At 40.8% G+C, this 20,753-nt stretch overlaps 1 protein-coding gene across 4 annotated transcripts in view; it reads right to left on the bottom strand.

Moving 5' to 3' along the window:
- The window catches only part of PIP5K1A (phosphatidylinositol-4-phosphate 5-kinase type 1 alpha), a 175,341-nt gene extending 155,892 nt beyond the window's left edge, over positions 1-19,449 (bottom strand). For 3 of the 4 annotated variants that reach the window (XM_053703705.1, XM_053703714.1, XM_053703739.1), the window contains exon 1: positions 18,523-19,449. In XM_053703705.1, coding sequence (XP_053559680.1) covers positions 18,523-18,565 — 43 coding nt within the window. In that variant the 5' untranslated portion in view covers positions 18,566-19,449. The remainder of the gene's footprint in view (positions 1-18,522) is intronic. The other variant, XM_053703723.1, reaches the window with a different exon arrangement.
- Between the last annotated feature and the right edge of the window lie 1,304 nt (positions 19,450-20,753).

Raw genomic sequence — 20,753 nt, 5'->3', positions numbered from 1 at the left:
GAAAAAGTATGCAGAGAGGACCAAGTTGCAGCCTTGCATTCTGCCGAAACGCCATCAGATCTAACTTCGGCACCCCCATTTTAGGGTTAACCTGGAGAACACCTCCGGATGGAGAGCCCACTCCCTGGGATGAAATGTCTGTCTGCTCAGGAAATTAGCTTCCCAGTTGTCCACTCCAGGAATTGGGCTTCCAAAAAGACTTGGACTGGGAGATAGACAGCAATTGCGAGCTTCCGCCCACTGAATAAACCGTGCCACATCCTTCATGGTTATGGAATGCCACGTTCCTCCCTCGTGGTTGATGTAAGCCACTGAGGTGATGTTGTCCGACTGAAACCTGATAAACCGGGCTAAAGACAATTGAGGCCAAGCCATCAGAGCATTGTAAATAACTCAACTACAAGATGTTTATGGGGAGAGCAGACTACTCCCCTGCCTAGCAGGCTGGCGTCCGTGGTCACAATTACCCAGGAAGGTCTCCAGAAGCATGTGCCCTGAGACAGATGGTCCTGAGAAAGCCACCATGGGAGTGTCTTGGTGACTGGTCTAGATTTATCCTCGAGACAGATCCGAATGGTCTCCATTAGATTGTCTGAGCATGCATAATTGCAGAGCTCTCAAATGGAATCGAGCAAAGGGAATGATGTCCATGGAAGCAACCATCAGACCAATTACCTCCATACATTGAGCCACTGATGGGAAAACAGACTGTAGAGAGAGGCAAGAGGAGAGAATTTTGGATTTTGTGACCTCCGTCAGAAAGGTTTTCATAGATAGGGAATCTATTATGGTGCTTAGGAAAACCACCCTTGTAGCTGGAACAAGGGAACTCTTTTCCAGATTCACTTTCCAACCGTGGGAACGTAGATAAGACAACAAGATCTCTGTATGAGAGTTTGCTTGTTGAAAAGATGGCGCCTGAACCAATATGTAGTCCAAGTATGGCGCCACTGCAATTCCAAGACCTGATCACTGCCAAGAGAGCACCCAGAACCTTTGAGAAAACTCTGGGAGCTGTGGCAAGGCCAAACAGAAGAGCAACACACTGAAAGTGTTTGTCTAGAAAGGCGAATCTCAGGAATTTGTGATGATCCCGGTGGATGGGAACATGAAGATACACGTCCTTCAGGTCTATGATCGTCATGAACTGACCCTCTTGGACCAAAGTAAGAATGGAATGAATGGTTTGCATTTTGAAGGATGGTACCCTGAGAAACTTGTTGATGCACTTTAGGGATAAAATGCGTTGAAAACTTCCATCTTTTTTGGGAACCACAAACAGATTTGAATAGAATCCTAGACCCTGTTCCCTTACTGGAATAATCACTCCCAGGGAGGAAAAGTCCTGAACGCAGTTCAAGAATGCCTTTTTACCTAGTCTGCAGATAATCTTGAGAGGTGGAATCTGCCCCTGGGAGGGAAAGTTTTGAATTCTATTTTGTAACCCTGAGATACTATGTTCGCAGCCCAAGGATCTGGGACATCTCGTCTCCACGCTTGACAAAACAGGGAAAGTCTGCCCCCCACTTGATCCGATCCTAGACTGGGGGCCGACCCTTCATACCGACTTAGACTCAGCTGAGGGTTTCTTTGATTGCTTCCTATTATTTCAAGACGGATTGGGCTTCAAAAAAAGACTGACTGCTCCTGTTTGGAAGAGGAAGACTTGACCTTTGAAGTAACGAAAGGAACGAAAATTACTTTGACGTCCTTTGAGTCTGTTGTTCTTGTCTTGCGGCAGATAAGAATCTTGGCATTGATTTCTCTCTCTGCTAGAACCAGGAGGCATGAAAGGTGTCCTCCAACAATGTTGCCCATGTATGCACACATGGGAGTAGAATAAAAAATACTACTACTACATACTAATAATACTACTACAGGCAGTCCCCGGGTTACAGACATCCGACTTAAGTACAACTCTTACTTGCAAACGGAGAAAATAGAGCTTTATCACCAATCCTTCTAACCCAAAATACTCAAAATATCACAAGGCCAGAAAGTGATGTGAAATTTTCTGAACAGGGGCAGATAGCAAAACAATCTTTCCCCTATTCTAGCCAAAACTAAAAAAAAAAAAAAAAAAAAAAAAAAAAAATATGTTTAACTAGAGTTTTACTAAAAAAAAAAAAAAAAAAAAAAGTGTCTGTTCCAACTGACATACAAAATCAACTTAAGAACAAACCTAGCTTGTTTGTAACCTTGGGGACTGCCTGCAATAAATAAATAAATATATATATATTTATATATAACAGAATTTATGCTTACCTGATAAATTACTTTCTCCAACGGTGTGTCCGGTCCACGGCGTCATCCTTACTTGTGGGATATTCTCTTCCCCAACAGGAAATGGCAAAGAGCCCAGCAAAGCTGGTCACATGATCCCTCCTAGGCTCCGCCTTCCCCAGTCATTCGACCGACGTAAAGGAGGAATATTTGCATAGGAGAAATCATATGATACCGTGGTGACTGTAGTTAAAGAAAATAAATTATCAGACCTGATTAAAAAACCAGGGCGGGCCGTGGACCGGACACACCGTTGGAGAAAGTAATTTATCAGGTAAGCATAAATTCTGTTTTCTCCAACATTGGTGTGTCCGGTCCACGGCGTCATCCTTACTTGTGGGAACCAATACCAAAGCTTTAGGACACGGATGAAGGGAGGGAGCAAATCAGGTCACCTAAATGGAAGGCACCACGGCTTGCAAAACCTTTCTCCCAAAAATAGCCTCGGAAGAAGCAAAAGTATCAAATTTGTAAAATTTGGCAAAAGTGTGCAGTGAAGACCAAGTCGCTGCCTTACATATCTGGTCAACAGAAGCCTCGTTCTTGAAGGCCCATGTGGAAGCCACAGCCCTAGTGGAGTGAGCTGTGATTCTTTCAGGAGGCTGCCGTCCGGCAGTCTCATAAGCCAATCGGATAATGCTTTTAAGCCAAAAGGAAAGAGAGGTAGAAGTCGCTTTTTGACCTCTCCTTTTACCAGAATAAACAACAAACAAGGAAGATGTTTGTCTGAAATCTTTAGTAGCCTCTAAATAGAATTTTAGAGCACGGACTACGTCCAAATTGTGTAACAAACGTTCCTTCTTTGAAACTGGATTCGGACACAAAGAAGGTACAACTATCTCCTGGTTAATATTTTTGTTGGAAACAACTTTTGGAAGAAAACCAGGCTTAGTACGCAAAACCACCTTATCTGCATGGAACACCAGATAGGGCGGAGAACACTGCAGAGCAGATAACTCTGAAACTCTTCTAGCAGAAGAAATTGCAACCAAAAACAAAACTTTCCAAGATAATAACTTAATATCTACGGAATGTAAGGGTTCAAACGGAACCCCTTGAAGAACTGAAAGAACTAGATTTAGACTCCAGGGAGGAGTCAAAGGTCTATAAACAGGCTTGATCCTAACCAGAGCCTGAACAAATGCTTGAACATCTGGCACAGCTGCCAGTCTTTTGTGAAGTAAAACAGATAAAGCAGAGATCTGTCCCTTCAGAGAACTTGCAGATAATCCTTTCTCCAAACCTTCTTGTAGAAAGGATAGAATCTTAGGAATTTTTATCTTGTTCCATGGGAATCCTTTAGATTCACACCAACAGATATATTTTTTCCATATTTTATGGTAAATTTTTCTAGTTACAGGCTTTCTAGCCTGAATCAGAGTATCTATTACAGAATCTGAAAACCCACACTTTGATAAAATCAAGCGTTCAATCTCCAAGCCGTCAGTTGGAGGGAAACCAGATTCGGATGTTCGAATGGACCCTGAACAAGAAGGTCCTGTCTCAAAGGTAGCTTCCATGGTGGAGCCGATGACATATTGACCAGGTCTGCATACCAAGTCCTGCGTGGCCACGCAGGAGCTATCAAGATCACCGAGGCCCTCTCCTGATTGATCCTGGCTACCAGCCTGGGGATGAGAGGAAACGGTGGGAATACATAAGCTAGGTTGAAGGTCCAAGGTGCTACTAGTGCATCTACTAGGGTCGCCTTGGGATCCCTGGATCTGGACCCGTAGCAAGGAACCTTGAAGTTCTGACGAGACGCCATCAGATCGATGTCTGGAATGCCCCATAATTGAGTTATTTGGGCAAAGATTTCCGGATGGAGTTCCCACTCCCCCGGATGGAATGTCTGACGACTCAGAAAATCCGCTTCCCAATTTTCCACTCCTGGGATGTGGATCGCAGACAAGTGGCAGGAGTGATCCTCCGCCCATTGAATTATCTTGGTCACTTCTTTCATCGCCAGGGAAGTCCTTGTTCCCCCCTGATGATTGATATATGCAACGGTCGTCATGTTGTCTGACTGAAACCTTATGAATTTGGCCTTTGCTAGTTGAGGCCAAGCTCTGAGAGCATTGAATATCGCTCTCAGTTCCAGAATGTTTATCGGGAGAAGAGACTCTTCCCGAGACCATAGACCCTGAGCTTTCAGGGATTCCCAGACCGCGCCCCAGCCCACTAGGCTGGCGTCGGTCGTGACAATGACCCACTCTGGTCTGCGGAAGCTCATTCCCTGTGACAGATTGTCCAGGTTCAGCCACCAACGGAGTGAATCTCTGGTCTTTTGATCTACTTGAATCGTCGGAGACAAGTCTGTATAATCCCCATTCCACTGTCTGAGCATGCACAGTTGTAATGGTCTTAGATGAATTCGTGCAACCATCAATCCTATTACTTCCATGCACTGCGCTATGGAAGGACGAGGAACAGAATGAAGTACTTGACAAGAGCTTAGAAGTTTTGATTTTCTGACCTCTGTCAGAAAAATCCTCATTTCTAAGGAATCTATTATTGTTCCCAAGAAGGGAACTCTTGTTGACGGGGACAGAGAACTTTTTTCTTTGTTCACCTTCCATCCGTGAGATCTGAGAAAGGCTAGGACGATGTCCGTATGAGCCTTTGCTTTTGACAGGGACGACGCTTGAATCAGGATGTCGTCCAAGTAAGGTACTACTGCAATGCCCCTTGGTCTTAGAACCGCTAGAAGGGACCCTAGTACCTTTGTGAAAATCCTTGGAGCAGTGGCTAATCCAAATGGAAGTGCCACAAACTGGTAATGCTTGTCCAGAAAAGCGAACCTTAGGAACTGATGATGTTCGTTGTGGATAGGAATATGTAGGTACGCATCCTTTAAATCCACGGTAGTCATAAATTGATTTTCCTGGATAGTAGGTAGGATCGTTCGAATAGTTTCCATTTTGAACGATGGTACCCTGAGAAATTTGTTTAGGATCTTTAGATCCAAAATTGGTCTGAATGTTCCCTCTTTTTTGGGAACTATGAACAGATTGGAATAAAATCCCATTCCTTGTTCTCTTATTGGAACTGGATGTATCACTCCCATCTTTAACAGGTCTTCTACACAATGTAAGAATGCCTGTCTCTTTATTTGGTTTGAAGATAATTGAGACCTGTGGAACCTTCCCCTTGGGGGTAGTTCCTTGAATTCCAGGAGATAACCTTGAGAAACTATTTCTAGCGCCCAAGGATCCTGAACATCTCTTGCCCAAGCCTGAGCAAAGAGAGAAAATCTGCCCCCCACTAGATCCGGTCCCGGATCGGGGGCTATCCCTTCATGCTGTTTTGGTAGCAGTGGTAGGCTTCTTGGCCTGCTTACCCTTGTTCCAGCCTTGCATTGGTTTCCAGGCTGGTTTGGGTTGTGAAGTATTACCCTCTTGCTTAGAGGATACAGAATTAGAGACTGGTCCGTTTCTGCGAAAGGGACGAAAATTAGGCTTATTATTAGCCTTAAAAGACCTATCCTGTGGGAGGGCGTGGCCCTTTCCCCCAGTGATGTCTGAAATAATCTCTTTCAAATCAGGTCCAAATAATGTTTTACCTTTGAAAGGAATGTTAAGCAATTTTGTCTTGGAAGACACATCCGCTGACCAAGACTTTAGCCAAAGCACTCTGCGCGCCACGACAGCAAACCCTGAATTTTTCGCCGCTAATCTAGCTAATTGCAAAGCGGCATCTAAAACAAAAGAGTTAGCCAATTTAAGTGCTTGAACTCTGTCCATAACCTCCTCATACGAAGATTCTTTACTGAGCGATTTTTCTAGTTCCTCGAACCAGAAACACGCTGCCGTAGTGACAGGAACAATGCATGAAATTGGTTGTAGAAGGTAACCTTGCTGTACAAAAATATTTTTAAGCAAACCCTCTAATTTCTTATCCATAGGATCTTTGAAACCACAACTATCTTCGATAGGAATAGTAGTGCGTTTGTTTAGAGTAGAAACCGCCCCCTCGACCTTGGGGACTGTCTGCCATAAGTCCTTTCTGGGGTCGACTATAGGAAATAATTTCTTAAATATAGGGGGGGGGGGACAAAAGGTATGCCGGGCCTTTCCCACTCTTTATTTACTATGTCCGCCACCCGCTTGGGTATAGGAAAAGCGTCGGGGGGCACCGGAACCTCTAGGAACTTGTCCATCTTACATAATTTCTCTGGAATGACCAAATTGTCACAATCATCCAGAGTAGATAACACCTCCTTAAGCAGTGCGCGGAGATGTTCTAATTTAAATTTAAATGTCACAACATCAGGTTCAGCTTGATGAGAAATTTTTCCTGAATCTGAAATTCCACCATCAGACAAAACCTCCCTCATGGCCCCTTGAGATTGGTGTGAGGGTATGTCAGAACAGTTATCATCAGCGTCCTCTTGCTCTTCAGTGTTTAAAACAGAGCAATCGCGCTTTCTCTGATAAGTAGGCATTTTGGATAAAAGATTTGCTATGGAGTTATCCATTACAGCCGTTAATTGTTGCATGGTAATAAGTATTGGCGCACTAGATGTACTAGGGGCCTCCTGTGTGGGCATAACTGGTGTAGACACAGTAGGGGATGATGTATCATGTTTACTCCCCTCATTTGAGGAATCATCTTGGGCAATATCATTATCTGTTGCAATACTGTCCTTACTTTGTTTGGACACTATGGCACAATTATCACATAAATTTAAATGGGGAGACACATTGGCTTACATACATATAGAACATAGCTTATCTGATGGTACAGACATGTTAAACAGGCTTAAACTTGTCAACAAAGCACAAAAAACGTTTTAAAATAAAACCGTTACTGTCACTTTAAATTTCAAACTGAAAACACTTTATTACTGAATATGTGAAAAAGTATGAAGGAATTGTTCAAAATTCACCAAAATTTCACCAGTGTCTTAAAGCATTAAAAGTATTGCACACCAAATTTCAGAGCTTTAACCCTTAAATTAACAGAACCGGAGCCGTTTTTACATTTAACCCCTATACAGTCCCAGAATGAGGCTCTGTCTATAACTAGAAAGGCCCCCATCTGAAAAAGGTGTCCAACACAGTGCCTGCCGTTTTTCTAAACGTTCCCCAAGATTATAATACCAATAATTAGTTAGAATCTGCATAATATGCCTAGTAAAGCAACTGTTTTAGCCCAGAAAAATGTCTACCAGTTTTTAAGCCCTTTTTGAAGCCCTTTATTCTTTTATGTTTAACTAAGAAAATGGCTTACTGGTCCCCATGAGGGGAAATGACAGCCTTCCAGCATTACATGGTCTTGTTAGAAATATGGCTAGTCATACCTTAAGCAGAAAAGACTGCTAACTGTTTCCCCCAACTGAAGTTACTTCATCTCACAGTCCTGTGTGGAAACAGCAATTGATTTCAGTTACTGTCTGCTAAAATCATCTTCCTCTTACAAACAGAAATCTTCATCCTTTTCTGTTTCAGAGTAAATAGTACATACCAGCACTATTTTAAAATAACAAACACTTGATAGAAGAATAAAACTACATTTAAACACCAAAAAACTCTTAACCATCTCCGTGGAGATGTTGCCTGTGCAACGGCAAAGAGAATGACTGGGGTGGGCGGAGCCTAGGAGGGATCATGTGACCAGCTTTGCTGGGACTCTTTGCCATTTCCTGTTGGGGAAGAGAATATCCCACAAGTAAGGATGACGCCGTGGACCGGACACACCAATGTTGGAGATATATATATATATATATATCCCTCAGTTTACGCCGGGGTTAGGTTCCAGAAGGAATGGTTGTAAATCGAAACCATTGTAAATTGAAACCCAGTTTATAATGTAAGTCAATGGGAAGTGAGGGAGTTAGGTTCCAGGCCCCTCTCAAAATTGGCATAAGTAATACCTAATACATTATTTTTTTAAGCTTTGAAATGAAGACTTTAAATGTTAAACAGCATTATAAACCTAATAAAATAATCACACAACACAGAATATATAATTAAACTAAGTTAAATTAACAAAAACATTTGCTAAACAGCATTACAAACCTAATAAAATAATCACACAACACAGACTTCACTTGCATTTTTCTGCAAACAGTTCTTTCTATGCATTCCAATCTGGACTGATTTATAGACAGGAAGATCTTGTTCCTTTGAAATCTGCTCGATAGCTCAGGTCTGGTTAAACTGATTAATTTCAGCCTACTTGGCTTTGCTGCAACACAAGCGGACAGCTCCACCTACTGGCTATTTTAATCAATGCACTGCTTCTCAATGCTTTTCAATAGCAGTCACATGACTGGAAAAAAGGTTGTTATTCTGAAACGGTGCAAATTGAACCGTTGTAAACCGAGGGCCACCTGTACATATACATATATATATATATATATATATACACACACATACACACACACACACATATATACGCACACATACATACACATTTTAAGAGCATTTACTCCCTAGTACCTGGTATTTGTAGAAAAGGGGAAGGTTGGTCTGGAACAGCTATGGGACAGTTAATGATGGAGGCAGCAAGCAATTCTGATGAGTGGGCGAATTACCTCTAATTTTGAAGGGGTATAGCAAGGGTCTCTACTATGGGTGGGGCACAAATTGAATAACCATATGGTTTTGTGTTTTTATTTAAAACAGTCTAGGAGATGACAGAGGTTTTTATAAACATTATGGGGAGGGGGTAAAAAAATTATCATGATCCCCACTGCAAGGCAGGGCAACAGGAGCTTCTTACAATTATGGATGGAAAGTTTCCAGTTAACATTCTAAGACGATATTAAAACCTTTGTATCAACATTGTGAGTGGAGGAAAAAAAAAATCTTATCAGCTTTGTTGGGGATGCAAGTGCTTTTCTAGATCAGTGTTGGTAAGTCAGTGATTTCTAATTAGCACTATTGGAAAAGAGTTAGGGGGTGTTAAGAGGTTCCGATTTACACTATGGATAAGTCACGCTTTTTATTTGTACTGTCCATGTGCAAAAGGTTCCGCTATTCACTGCAATGAAAACAAATGCTAGAGTGGTGAAAGGGTTTTCTCTTTTGTGAGGCAAGCTCTTGTGAGCTATACTATAAAGCAAAGGATACATTCAGTTGGAAGGATATGCAGTTCTGATCTGCAGTTATGGAAAAGCCTTATTAATCTGAGAAATGTGTGAAAAGAGTGCATTAGATCTCATTATGGGCATCAGCTTTTGTGAAAGTGGGTGATGGGAGCACTTGACGGTTTCCTGTACTCTATGTTTATACAGTGCTTGAATGTGCAGGTATTTTGTATTTTACCTGCTGAAGAAGATGCACTTTTATGAGACAAATGGTTGAATGATGTCAATACTATACTATTTATGTAAGCATATTGAGCATATCAGTTATAGATGTTATGAAAGAAACTGAAATGACTAGTCTATTGACTGTATATATAATGTTACAGAATGTGATGCGTCAGGAGTGAAGTCTCAGGGATGAGATTCTTTAAAAATTATCAATATCCTCTAACAGTAGTTAACTAGTGAATAGGAGGGCCTCACATACAGCCAGTAAATTTGTAGCACCTTCCTTGGTCTAAAATATATCACACTAAATAAACACTGGTCAACAACAATCCAAAAAGGGGCAACTCCTTATAACAAAAAAAATCATGGAGGTATAAAGCGACTAGGATTTTCCTATTTCAGTATGTAATTTACACACAAAGAAAACCACAACAAAGATGACACACAGAGCTCCAAGCTGTGATTCCACAATAAGGCACTTCCTCCTGAGACAACCACACAATAACAGAGCTCTATATAAAAAAAAAAAAAAAGAGAGGATATGGAGACAAACAGGTAAAGCCAGTAGCATTTGACTTTTTACTCTAAACAAAATGCATTGATCTTTTGAAAACGTGTTTGCAGATACAGGTGATAGTTATGCTCTAGAGAGTTTGTCCACTCTCTCATACATCTGTGTTAAAAAAAAGTGTGTCTGTATAGACATATCACAGATTAAAGAGCCATTGCACTTAAAAATGTTATCTTAAAGTGTTCCCAATTATCAATTTTACCTGCTGGAAGGCATTAATGGACCATAATAATCTAATAATGACAGCCAAGCATACTTTTAGCAGCTAATAATAATAAAAATGTGAACGAAAAACACAAGTGCACTGATATTGAAATGGATGCAATAACCAAAAGTCCTTAAAAAGATATGAAACTTCTTGGTATTTTCACATTTTGCCACCAATCAGCAAGCGCTACCCAGGTGCTGAAGCAAAAATTGGATGGCTCCTAAGATTACATTCATGCTTTTCAAATAGAGATACTAATAAGAGAAGAAAAATTGATAATAGTAGTAAATTAGAAAGTTGCTTAACCCCTTCACGTAAGAAGACATATATACACGGCTTGCAGTATGCAGGGATGGGGCAGCAACACTACAGAAATAGTGGATGGGCATTGTGTGGGGTCCCTAACTAAGGATCGATGGAGGGAGGGAACACTACAGAATTTTTTTTTTTTTTTTTTTTTTTTTTTTTTAAAAAAAAGCAGTTTATAAGATGGCGGCTAATAGGTAGAGGAGGGAGGTTCAGAGAGCTTTTTTGTTTTTGGGGGGGTCCCTACACTGCAGAAAATAAAAAATATTTTATAAAAGAAAAAAGGACTGGCAGACGGGGGTGACCAGTGAGGGGAGGGGATTGAGTTGTTTGGGAGGCTAATCCCTACACTAAAATTAACCTTTAAAGCTACCTAATTAACCCCTTTCCTGCCGGGAATACTTGAAGTGTGATGCACAGCTACAATTAGCAGGCTTCTAATTCAGGGCTCAACAAACACAGGAGCCTGGGAGCCACTGGTTCCTAGAAATTTTATCCCTGGCTCCTAATTTTTTGGGCTATTCTCTATATATCTATATACAAATACCACTCTCTGGCTCCTAAAAGTGTGCCTGGCTCCTAAATATTCGAACAAATAAACAAGAGTCCCACAGCGCTACCCCAGTGGTGACTAGGCTGTACCAGTTAACAGTTTTCCCCACAAACTGAAGAAAATAGAACAATAAAGAAAGGAGGGTATGGCCAGGGCTAAAAAAGCTTAAAGAACACCACAACCACAATAAAAGTAAATATGTTTAATTAAGTCGATAAATAAGCAAGTATTCAATGGGTTAATAAAATGCCATATACTGGTTACTATATAAAATAAATGTAAGTGACCGGTCACAAAATACTAAATAATGGTTATCTTAAAATCATTATATAATTATCTTAAATTCGCTAAACACTGCTAAATTCAGAGTAAAAATAGCTACAAACAATTGTGCCACGAAATGACTAAACGTTAATAAAATAACTACTGCTATAAATCAAAGTCATAGTCGTTAATAGGTAATCATTAAAACAAGTAGCAACAAATGTTACAGTAGGAAATAAGGTAGCCCGTAATATACAATATGTCCATGCACTGAAACTTGAAAAATCAGACTAAGAAACAGCAAGTATATCCCTTACGACAGTTCAGACAATATTGAGCATTCAGAACTCCCACTTTGCAGGTATAAGGGAAATGTGAACTTAATACCAAGAGGTCATGTTATACCTTTCCAATATGCGACTGTCTCTGTCTTATAGTGTTAAGACACTTGCTGTAATCCTCATATATACCTCCGTATCTTACCCGCCTTCTTCGGTGGTCTTATTTAACACACCTCTGTCTCCGTGTGTTGTTCCACTGCTATTGTGGGATACTGTGTTGCCGGTCTGTGGAGTCTTCCTGTCACGTGTGTTGTCTTAGTCACGTGCAACACTCCAGCCAATCTTGGCTTCTGGAACTTGGCTTTTCAAAAAATAAATCTGTGAGGGTTTAAAGGTTGTTTAACTCTGTGCAGAGTGTAGGCTCTTACTTTCTAAGCCTGCTGGTGGACAGACAGATCTAAGGGCACTGTCTGTCCACCAGCAGGCTTAGACAGTAAGAGACCGGTAACACCCTATCCCGCAATAGCAGTGGAACAACACACGGAGACAGAGGTGTGTTAAATAAGACGACCAAAGAAGGCGGGTAAGATACGGAGGTATATATGAGGATTACAGCAAGTGTTAACACTAAGACCGAGACAGTCGCATATTGGAAAGGTATAACATGACCTCTTGGTATTAAGTTAACATTTCCCTTATACCCGCAAAGTGGGAGTTCTGACTGCCTAATATTGTCAGAACTCTCGTAAGGGATATACTTACCGTTTCTTAGTCTGATCTTTCAAGTTTCAGCGCACGGAAATATTGTATATTACGGACTAACTTATTTCCTACTGTAACATTTGTTTTAATGATTACCTACTAACGACTATGACTGATTTATAGCAGTAGTTATTTTATTAACTTTTAGTCATTTTGTGGCACGAATAGTTTGTAGCTTTTTTTACTCTGAATTTAGCAGTGTGTAGCGAATTTAAGATAACCATTATCAGAACTTGACAAATGTGTTTAAAAATTAGGAGCCAGACCGCTGAATTTTTATATAGATATATGGAGAATAACCCAAAAAGTTAGTAGCCAGGGGTAAAATTCTAGGAGCCAGTGGCTACCAGGCTCCTGGGTTTGTCGAGCCCTGCATTATATAGTGATTTTAAGATAACCATTATTTAGTATTTTGTGACCGGTCACTTACATTTATTTTATATAGTAACCAGTATATGGCATTTTATTAACCCATTGAATACTTGCTTATTTATTGACTCAAACATTTTGGGGCCCATTTATCAAAGGGCTTGCGGACCTGATCCGACACTGCGGATCAGGTCCGCAAGACCTCGCTAAATGCGGAGAGCAATACGCTCTCCACATTTAACATTGCACCAGCAGCTCACAAGAGCTGCTGGTGCAACGCCGCCCCCTGCTGACTCGCGGCCAATCGGCCGCCAGCAGGGAGCTGTCAATCAACCCGATCGTATTCGATCGGGTTGATTTCCGGCGGTTCCTGTCCGCCTGCTCAGAGCAGGCGGACAGGGTTATGAAGCAGCGGTCTTTAGACCGCTGCTTCATAACTTGTGTTTCTGGCGAGTCTGAAGACTCGCCAGAAACACGGCCCTTCAAGCTCCATACGGAGCTTGATAAATGGGCCTGATTGACTTTTATTGAGGTTGTGGTGTTCTTTAAGCTTTTTTAGCGCTGACCATACCCTCCTGTTTCTTCTTTATTCCTAAATTTTCTTAGTTGCTCGAAATACATAATAACCTGCTGGAACTATATATAGTTTTGACAGGTTAAAAAAAAAAAAAAAAAAAAAAAAAAAAAAAGGCTCACTGTTTAAATGGAGTGAAAGCAAAAATGCTAAAAATTCTCTGGTATTTTGGGCAAGTTTTTGTCCGAAAGTCCCGATAGCGAAGGGGTTAAAATTGCATGCTCTATCATAAGCATGAAAGAAAAAAAAATGTTTCATATCCCTTTAATATAGATCAAGAAAGATTTTATTCTTGTATTCTCTTCAATGTAACCGTTCCTCAAAAGAAAAACAGGAACATAGCTTAACACTATAACAACTTCCTAAGTAATTAATAGGTGGCTACAGGTATTCATATTAATCAGAGCCACTATAGCTATGAGTATCACGTTCTATAGCAATCCCACTGGCAAGCAGTATCAGGTTAAATAAAACATTTTTTAGGCAATACATATATATTAAAAAGGAGGTAAGTACGTCACTCTTATAGGGTATAACCAGCCCAGCACAAACTCTGTCCCAAAGCACCATACACAATTGATCAGTATAGTGAAACCAAGTCCTGACTGCATATCAGAGTTCTTAGAGAGTCTCTGTTTGCCGATCTCCACCCCCCATGTGAGGTCCCTCTGTGATTCTTGTCCAACGTACGCTTCACCGCTCCAGGTGGCTTTTTCAAGGATTTTTTAGGAGCTAGACAGTGGCATTTCAAATTTGTATATAGATATATGGAGAATTCTATTTATTTTGCTTCATTCTCTTGGTATCCTTGAAAAGCATTCCTAGGTAGGCTCAGAAGTTGGGAGCTAGCTCCTGATTGGCGGCTGCACATACATATCTTGTGATTGGCTTACCGGTGTGTTCGTCTAGCTCCCAATAGTGCATTGCTGCTTCTTCAAGAAAAAATACCAAGAAAATGAAGCAAATTGGAAAATAGAAGTAAACTGGAGAGTGGTTTACAAAATGTATGCTCCATCTAAATCATGAAAGAAACATTTTGGGTTTCATGTCCCTTTAAAATTACATGCTCTAACGAATTAATGTTTTGTTTTGCGTTTTTTTACTATTATGGTCCTTTAAATTGTTTAATATATCCTTTACTTTGATTTTGTTATTTGAAATAGCTGTTTTGTGCCTGTTGAAACAGCCACCTATACTAAAAATGTGTTTATATGCTCTTTAGAAAAGCTATGTAAACATGAGATTTTGCAATGCAAATTATCCTCTCTAAGTGTGGAGGTGGTAAAGAGATATTTATGTTCCTGAAATAGCTTGTTTTGCACATTGAACTCCTCCTTGCCTTAATATACATTTCAATACATAAATTATTAGACTGTGTACAAAAAGAGATAGCAAGAGAAGGTTTACTCTTTCTGTATGGTCTGTCCAATGAAATGGGCATATCCTTGAAAGTAAATAATGGTTTTCATGAGAGAAAAAAAGCTATTTCAAATACAAAAATAAACATGAAGGTACAATTTCCCATCTGTATAAAACTATGCAGTAAGCATAAGTCTCTTGGAACATATTAAAGGAAACAAATTTTAAACTACATTACGCCTTTAAAGGGACAGTAAAGTCATAAATACACTTAGCATGTCATTTAAAAATAAAAAAATTCCAATTTACATCTATTATCAAATTTGTTTTGTTCTCTTGGAATACTTTGTTGAAGAGTAAACCTAGGTGGGCTCACAGAACTCCAAGATAATGCATGTGTCTGTAGCAGTCTATGGCAGCAGTATTTGTAACATTTTATAACATTTTTAAAAACAATGTTGCAAACACTACTTCCGTAGAGTGCCTAAGACACGTGCACTCTCCTGGAATCCTATGAGCCCACCTAGGTTTACTTTTCAACAAAGTATTTAAAAAGAACAAATCAAATTTGATAATAGAAGTAAATTGGAAAGTTGTTTAAAATGACATGCTCTATCCGAATCATGAAAGTATAATTTTGACTTTACTGTCCCTTTAAAGTTGTTGAATAAATATTATACAAACATGTCAACTTTATTTGCTCCAATGCAAACTCGCCATAGTACCACTAAAAGAATCAACTATAGCAACTACACACACACAGATAATACTAATATCCTACAAATGTAATAAAACTTCAAAAATTAACAGTACAGTATATCTAAAATGATGGTCTTGACTTCCTCCTTTGATTTAGAAGGGAGTGGAATATTTTACCTAGGATTATTTAAAAGGCAGAACTCATCACTAACTTCCAAATGGTAAAGTAACAACTCATAAACACAGACGACTTGTCATTCCTAAAGGTTATAATTAACCTGTGACAAGGACACGGGATAATGGATGGCATGTTTGCCAGGTGTTAGAGTAACTGATTTTGAGAAAATTTCCCAGTTAGTAACTCACACGGAATGTTTTCCTGGATGAATACACAAACTAGGTTTATTGACAGACATGCTTTCAGGGACTGCAAATGAAATATGCTTGAAGGAGATGTAAAACTAATGCACTATGTATGTGATATGCTCTGAAATAAGGGTTACACCAAAGCTAGGTTCACACACACGTGAGGTTGGTTAGAGCAGTGTTTCTCAAGCGCGGTCCTCAAGTACCCCCAACTGGCCAGGTTTAAATTATAACTGAACAAGAGCACTGGTGAAATAAACAGCTGATGGATGAGAGCAAGTTCATTACCATGGTTACTGATCAGCTGTATATTTCACCTATATTGAAAATCTGGCCAGTTGGGGGTACTTGAAGACAGGGGTTGAGAAACACTGGGTTAGAGGACATTTCCAAAGCCATTGCCGGACTTACAGCCTATTACATACATTAAAAAGTCAACTATGTTTAAGTTAAAGAAATCCCAATCAGTAGAAAACGCATCAATTATGTACTGCTGCGTGCTGCTGATTGTGCCTGGAGGAAATCCCGCTCTGAACCCGATTCCCTACACTATAAGTTCATTCTTTATTATTACTCCTCTGCCCTTCACTTAGCCAAGCAAAACTACTTCTCTTCTCTCATATTGTCTCACTCCTCAAACCCTAAACGTCTCTTCTCCATTTTCACCACTCTCCTCTGTCCACCTGCACCACCCTCCTCTTCTGCCTTTAGTGCTCAAGACTTGGCAGACTACTTTTTCAACAAAACACTTACCATCCGAAGTAACATCCCACCACAAAACTGCAACCTTCCATCTCCGCCCCCGGTCACCCCCTCCACCACTCTCAGTACCTTCCCCCCCAATCACTGAGAATGAAGAGAGTTCCTTAATATCTTCCTCTCACCTCACTACCTGCCCACTTGACCCTATCCCTTCACATCTAATACCTTCTCTGTCTTCTACCCTCACCCCAGCTCTTACTCACATATTCAACTGATCCCTTACTACTGGTTCATTTCCATCATCCTTCAAACATGCAAAGGACACCCCCACCCTCAAAAAACCCTCCCTCGACCCCAATTCTCCTGCAAACTACCGCCCCATATCACTGCTTCCGCTAGCTTCAAAAGTCCTGGAAAAAACTAGTTTTCAATCGCCTAACCCACTTCCTATCCTCCAACTCTTTGCTTGACCCCCTGCAATCTGGCTTCCGTCCCAAACACTCAACTGAGACTGCCCTCACCAAGATTACCAACGATCTTCTTTCTGCTAAAAACAATGGCCACTATTCTATACTTATCTTACTTGACCTGTCTGCTGCCTTTGATACGGTTGACCATCCCCTCCGCCTACGGACTCTCAGCTCCCTAGGCCTATGGGACATTGCCGTCTCCAGGATCTATTCTTATCCCTCTAATAGGTCCTTTTCTGTCTCATTTGCTGGCGGTGACTCCTCTCCACTGCCTCTGTCTGTTGGAGTACCTCAAGGCTCTGTTCTAGGCCCTCTACTCTTTATTTATACTTCCTCACTGGGTAAACTTATCAGTAGCTATGGCTTCAACTATCACCTCTATAATGACAATACTCAGATCTACCTATCCACCCCTGCACTCTCTCCTTCTGTCCTTTCCAACATTAGCGACTGCTTATCTGGCATTTCTTCCTGGATGGCCTCTCACCACCAAAAAAATCAACATGTCCAAGAGTGAGCTCCTTCTAATCCCCCCATCTAATTCTACTCCAGTTTCTAACTTTACTATCACTGTTGGTGACACCACTATCTCCCCATGTCCGCTGCCTAGGAGTTACACTTGACTCCAATCTGTCATTCATACACCACATCCAATCACTCTCTTCCTCCTGTTGCAACCACCTACGCAATATCTCCAAAATTAGTCCTTTTCTGAGTGCAGAAACTACTAAACAGCTAATCCATTCCCTAGTAATTTCCCAGCTTGACTACTGTAACAACCTACTAACTGGCCTTCCCCTCTCCCCCCTTCAATCGATCCTAAATGCCTCTGGCTAGGCTAATCCGCCGCTCTGTATCCTCAGCACCCCTCTGAGTCCCTTCACTGGCTCCCCATTCACAGCAGAATTAAATTCAAAATTCTCACTCTGACCTACAAAGCCCTTACCAATGCAGCCGCCCCCCCTACCTGTCCTCACTCAACAAATATACTCCAGCCCGTCCCCTAAGATCCAACAACGATCTACTCCTTGCCTCTTCTACCATCACCTCCTCCCATGCTAGACTACAGGACTTCTCTCGTGCGGCGTCAACACTCTGGAACACACTTCCTCGAGCTGTCAGACTTTCCCCCAACCTCTCCTTTAAACACTCCCTAAAGACCTTATTGTTCAGGGAAGCCTATCACCAAATCAATAACTAATGAATTCCACTTGCATAATAGTTGCCCTCACTCCACACTAACATCATGCCCACCCTTGCAGTCCCCACCTCCTGTTTCTCATCCCCCTACCCATTTAGATTGTAAGTTCCCACGGGAACAGGGCTCCCAATTCCCCCTGTATTTGTTTGTTAAATTTGGTCTCGTTTCTCATATGGTACTGTCCTTTTATCTTTGTTACCAATTCGCTGCGGAATCTGTTGGCACTTTATAAATAAAGAATAATAATAATGCTTTTAATTAACAAGGTACACTTAAAATGAAGCATTACTTACCTGGGCTGGTCCCACCCATTGGCTCTGCAGCTGCGGCTGCCATGATGTATGATGGCCAAAGGAGTATTCAGAATGTTCTGAGTTGTGCAGAAGCTCCAGTCTTTGGATTCTAGAACTTATATAATGTGTATTGTTAATAGCTTGAGCATCAAGTCCACATTTCAACAGATTCCTGTAGGCTGACAACAGTACATGTGTGTTCCACGTACCAACGTTTTTTTGAGGTTCCTCTACATATTCAGTGTTTAGGTGCTGGTGTAACTTTGTGGGGGTTATTACAGAAGTTGCTACGTTCCCAGTTCTTGACAAAGGGGGTCAGTTGTCACTGGTATGCTCTTTGTTCAGTGGCTCTATGTATCAGTCTGTTGGAGAGTGAGAGACTTGTATATCAGAGGAATTAAGGTATTTTGTGTACTGGACAATTCTGTATTACAAAATTCCAATATCAAGTCTTTAGTGTATCCTACATTCAGTGTTGGTCTCGGTAAGGAACACTGTGTACAGCAGTCTTGCCTGGTCGCCAGGGGCCTCTAGGTCTCGAGGAGACCTATGTAACAGGGTCCTTGCTGGTGGGGCTCAACGTCTATAGGGTCTCTACATTCTTAGAGGAGGTGCCCCAAAACCGTGCTCCAAGCCTGTGTACCTTAGCGTGGAGGTATCTAGAGCCTTAGGTTTATGTTAGCAATAGCTATGGTTTCCAGACACTACAGTCTGCTTTAGCTCTTAAACAATAGCGCCTGCAGCACTCTGACTTCGCCCTTTATACATTATCTGTAAGGGGTCTCCCGTCCGGTCTCCAGGATGATTCAGTTCTCCCCGTGTGCTCGCCAGGCATTCTTTTTTCGTTTCCCCGGTATGTCACCAAAACAATTCCTACCGGAGCCGCTACTGCCGCCTCCTCCTCATTGCAACACGCATGCGCAGAACACCATCAGCTAGAGGGAAGGCGAAATCAGAACGCCTCAAAACCAAAAGATGCGCACCCACGCATCACGTGACTATCGAGACGCGCTTTCATCAGGTGACGCCTTTCTCCTAGTTTACGTAATACATAGCGGCTTGATTGGGTTTTGAGCAATGACCACTAATATCCTGAGCCACTGGAATGCTCGTGAGATCTTGTGTAGGAAGTGAATCTGTGATGTCACTCTTATAGTTTGTGTATTTTAACCCTCACTTATTTTAAAACTAAATATACTATACAACATTTACAGTAGATTAAAGGGACATCACATTGCTGGACACACATTTAATAGCATGGTCATTAATCAACTTTCTATTGTTTTTCTTTCAGTTCCTGCAGCTTTCTTCAAAGCCGTTCTTATGTGCCAGTCGTTGTAAACGTAGAGTATGTGTCTGTTGGTCAACCCCATAGCTTAAAAATGGGTTTCCCCATTTTCGAAATTAGGTACTAATCCACTCTGTGACTAAAGCAGTGTGCATTCACAAATTGGTAACCCTGTATCATGCACCTCAGGTTGGAAGGTATACCTTCTTTGCAATGGCAGCATTGTTCTATGTCATTTATATGGCTTTATTTTATATATATATAGCTGCAACAACAACCAATCAGGAAGTTTGATCATAAAAATAGTTGTCAACAAATCTTATTATCAATTAGGTGGTCTGTGATTAGTTGCACATCACCAGCTGCTTTAATCTGATGAACTACTGCTACTAAGATTGTGCAAAAAAATTTAAAAAATTTTTTTTAATCTTTTTCTATAGAAAAAAAAATTGCACAATACCATGTGCAGGAGTTCAGCGGATAGAAGCAGCTGCTGCTGCAATTAACCAACTAATCGCTGACCACCTAATTGATAATGAGATTCTTTGACAACTATTTTTATGATCAATCTTACCGATGAGTTGTTGTAGCCCTATATAGATATATATTTATATATATAGTCTTTGATGATTAAGACATTTTATAAGACAGGATACTTCATATTTTGCTTAAAGGGACAGTCAAATTTAAAAAACGTTTAAAGTTTCAAAAAGGGCATGTAATTTTAAACAACTTTCCAAATTACTTTTATCACCAATCTTACTTTGTTCTCTTGATATTCTTAGTTGAAAGTTAAATCTAGGAAGGCTCATTTGATAATTTCTAAGCCCTTGAAGGCCGCCTCTTATCACATGCTTTTGTATTTGCTCTTCACAACAGGGGAGAGCTAGTTCATGTGAGCCATATAGATAACATTGTGATCATGCCCGTGGCTTGTGGCAGA

Source organism: Bombina bombina, chromosome 1 (genome assembly GCF_027579735.1).
Source record: "Bombina bombina isolate aBomBom1 chromosome 1, aBomBom1.pri, whole genome shotgun sequence".
NCBI lineage: Eukaryota > Metazoa > Chordata > Amphibia > Anura > Bombinatoridae > Bombina > Bombina bombina.
Note: the sequence above shows the minus strand (reverse complement) of the source record. Positions and strands in the feature narration are given on the sequence as shown.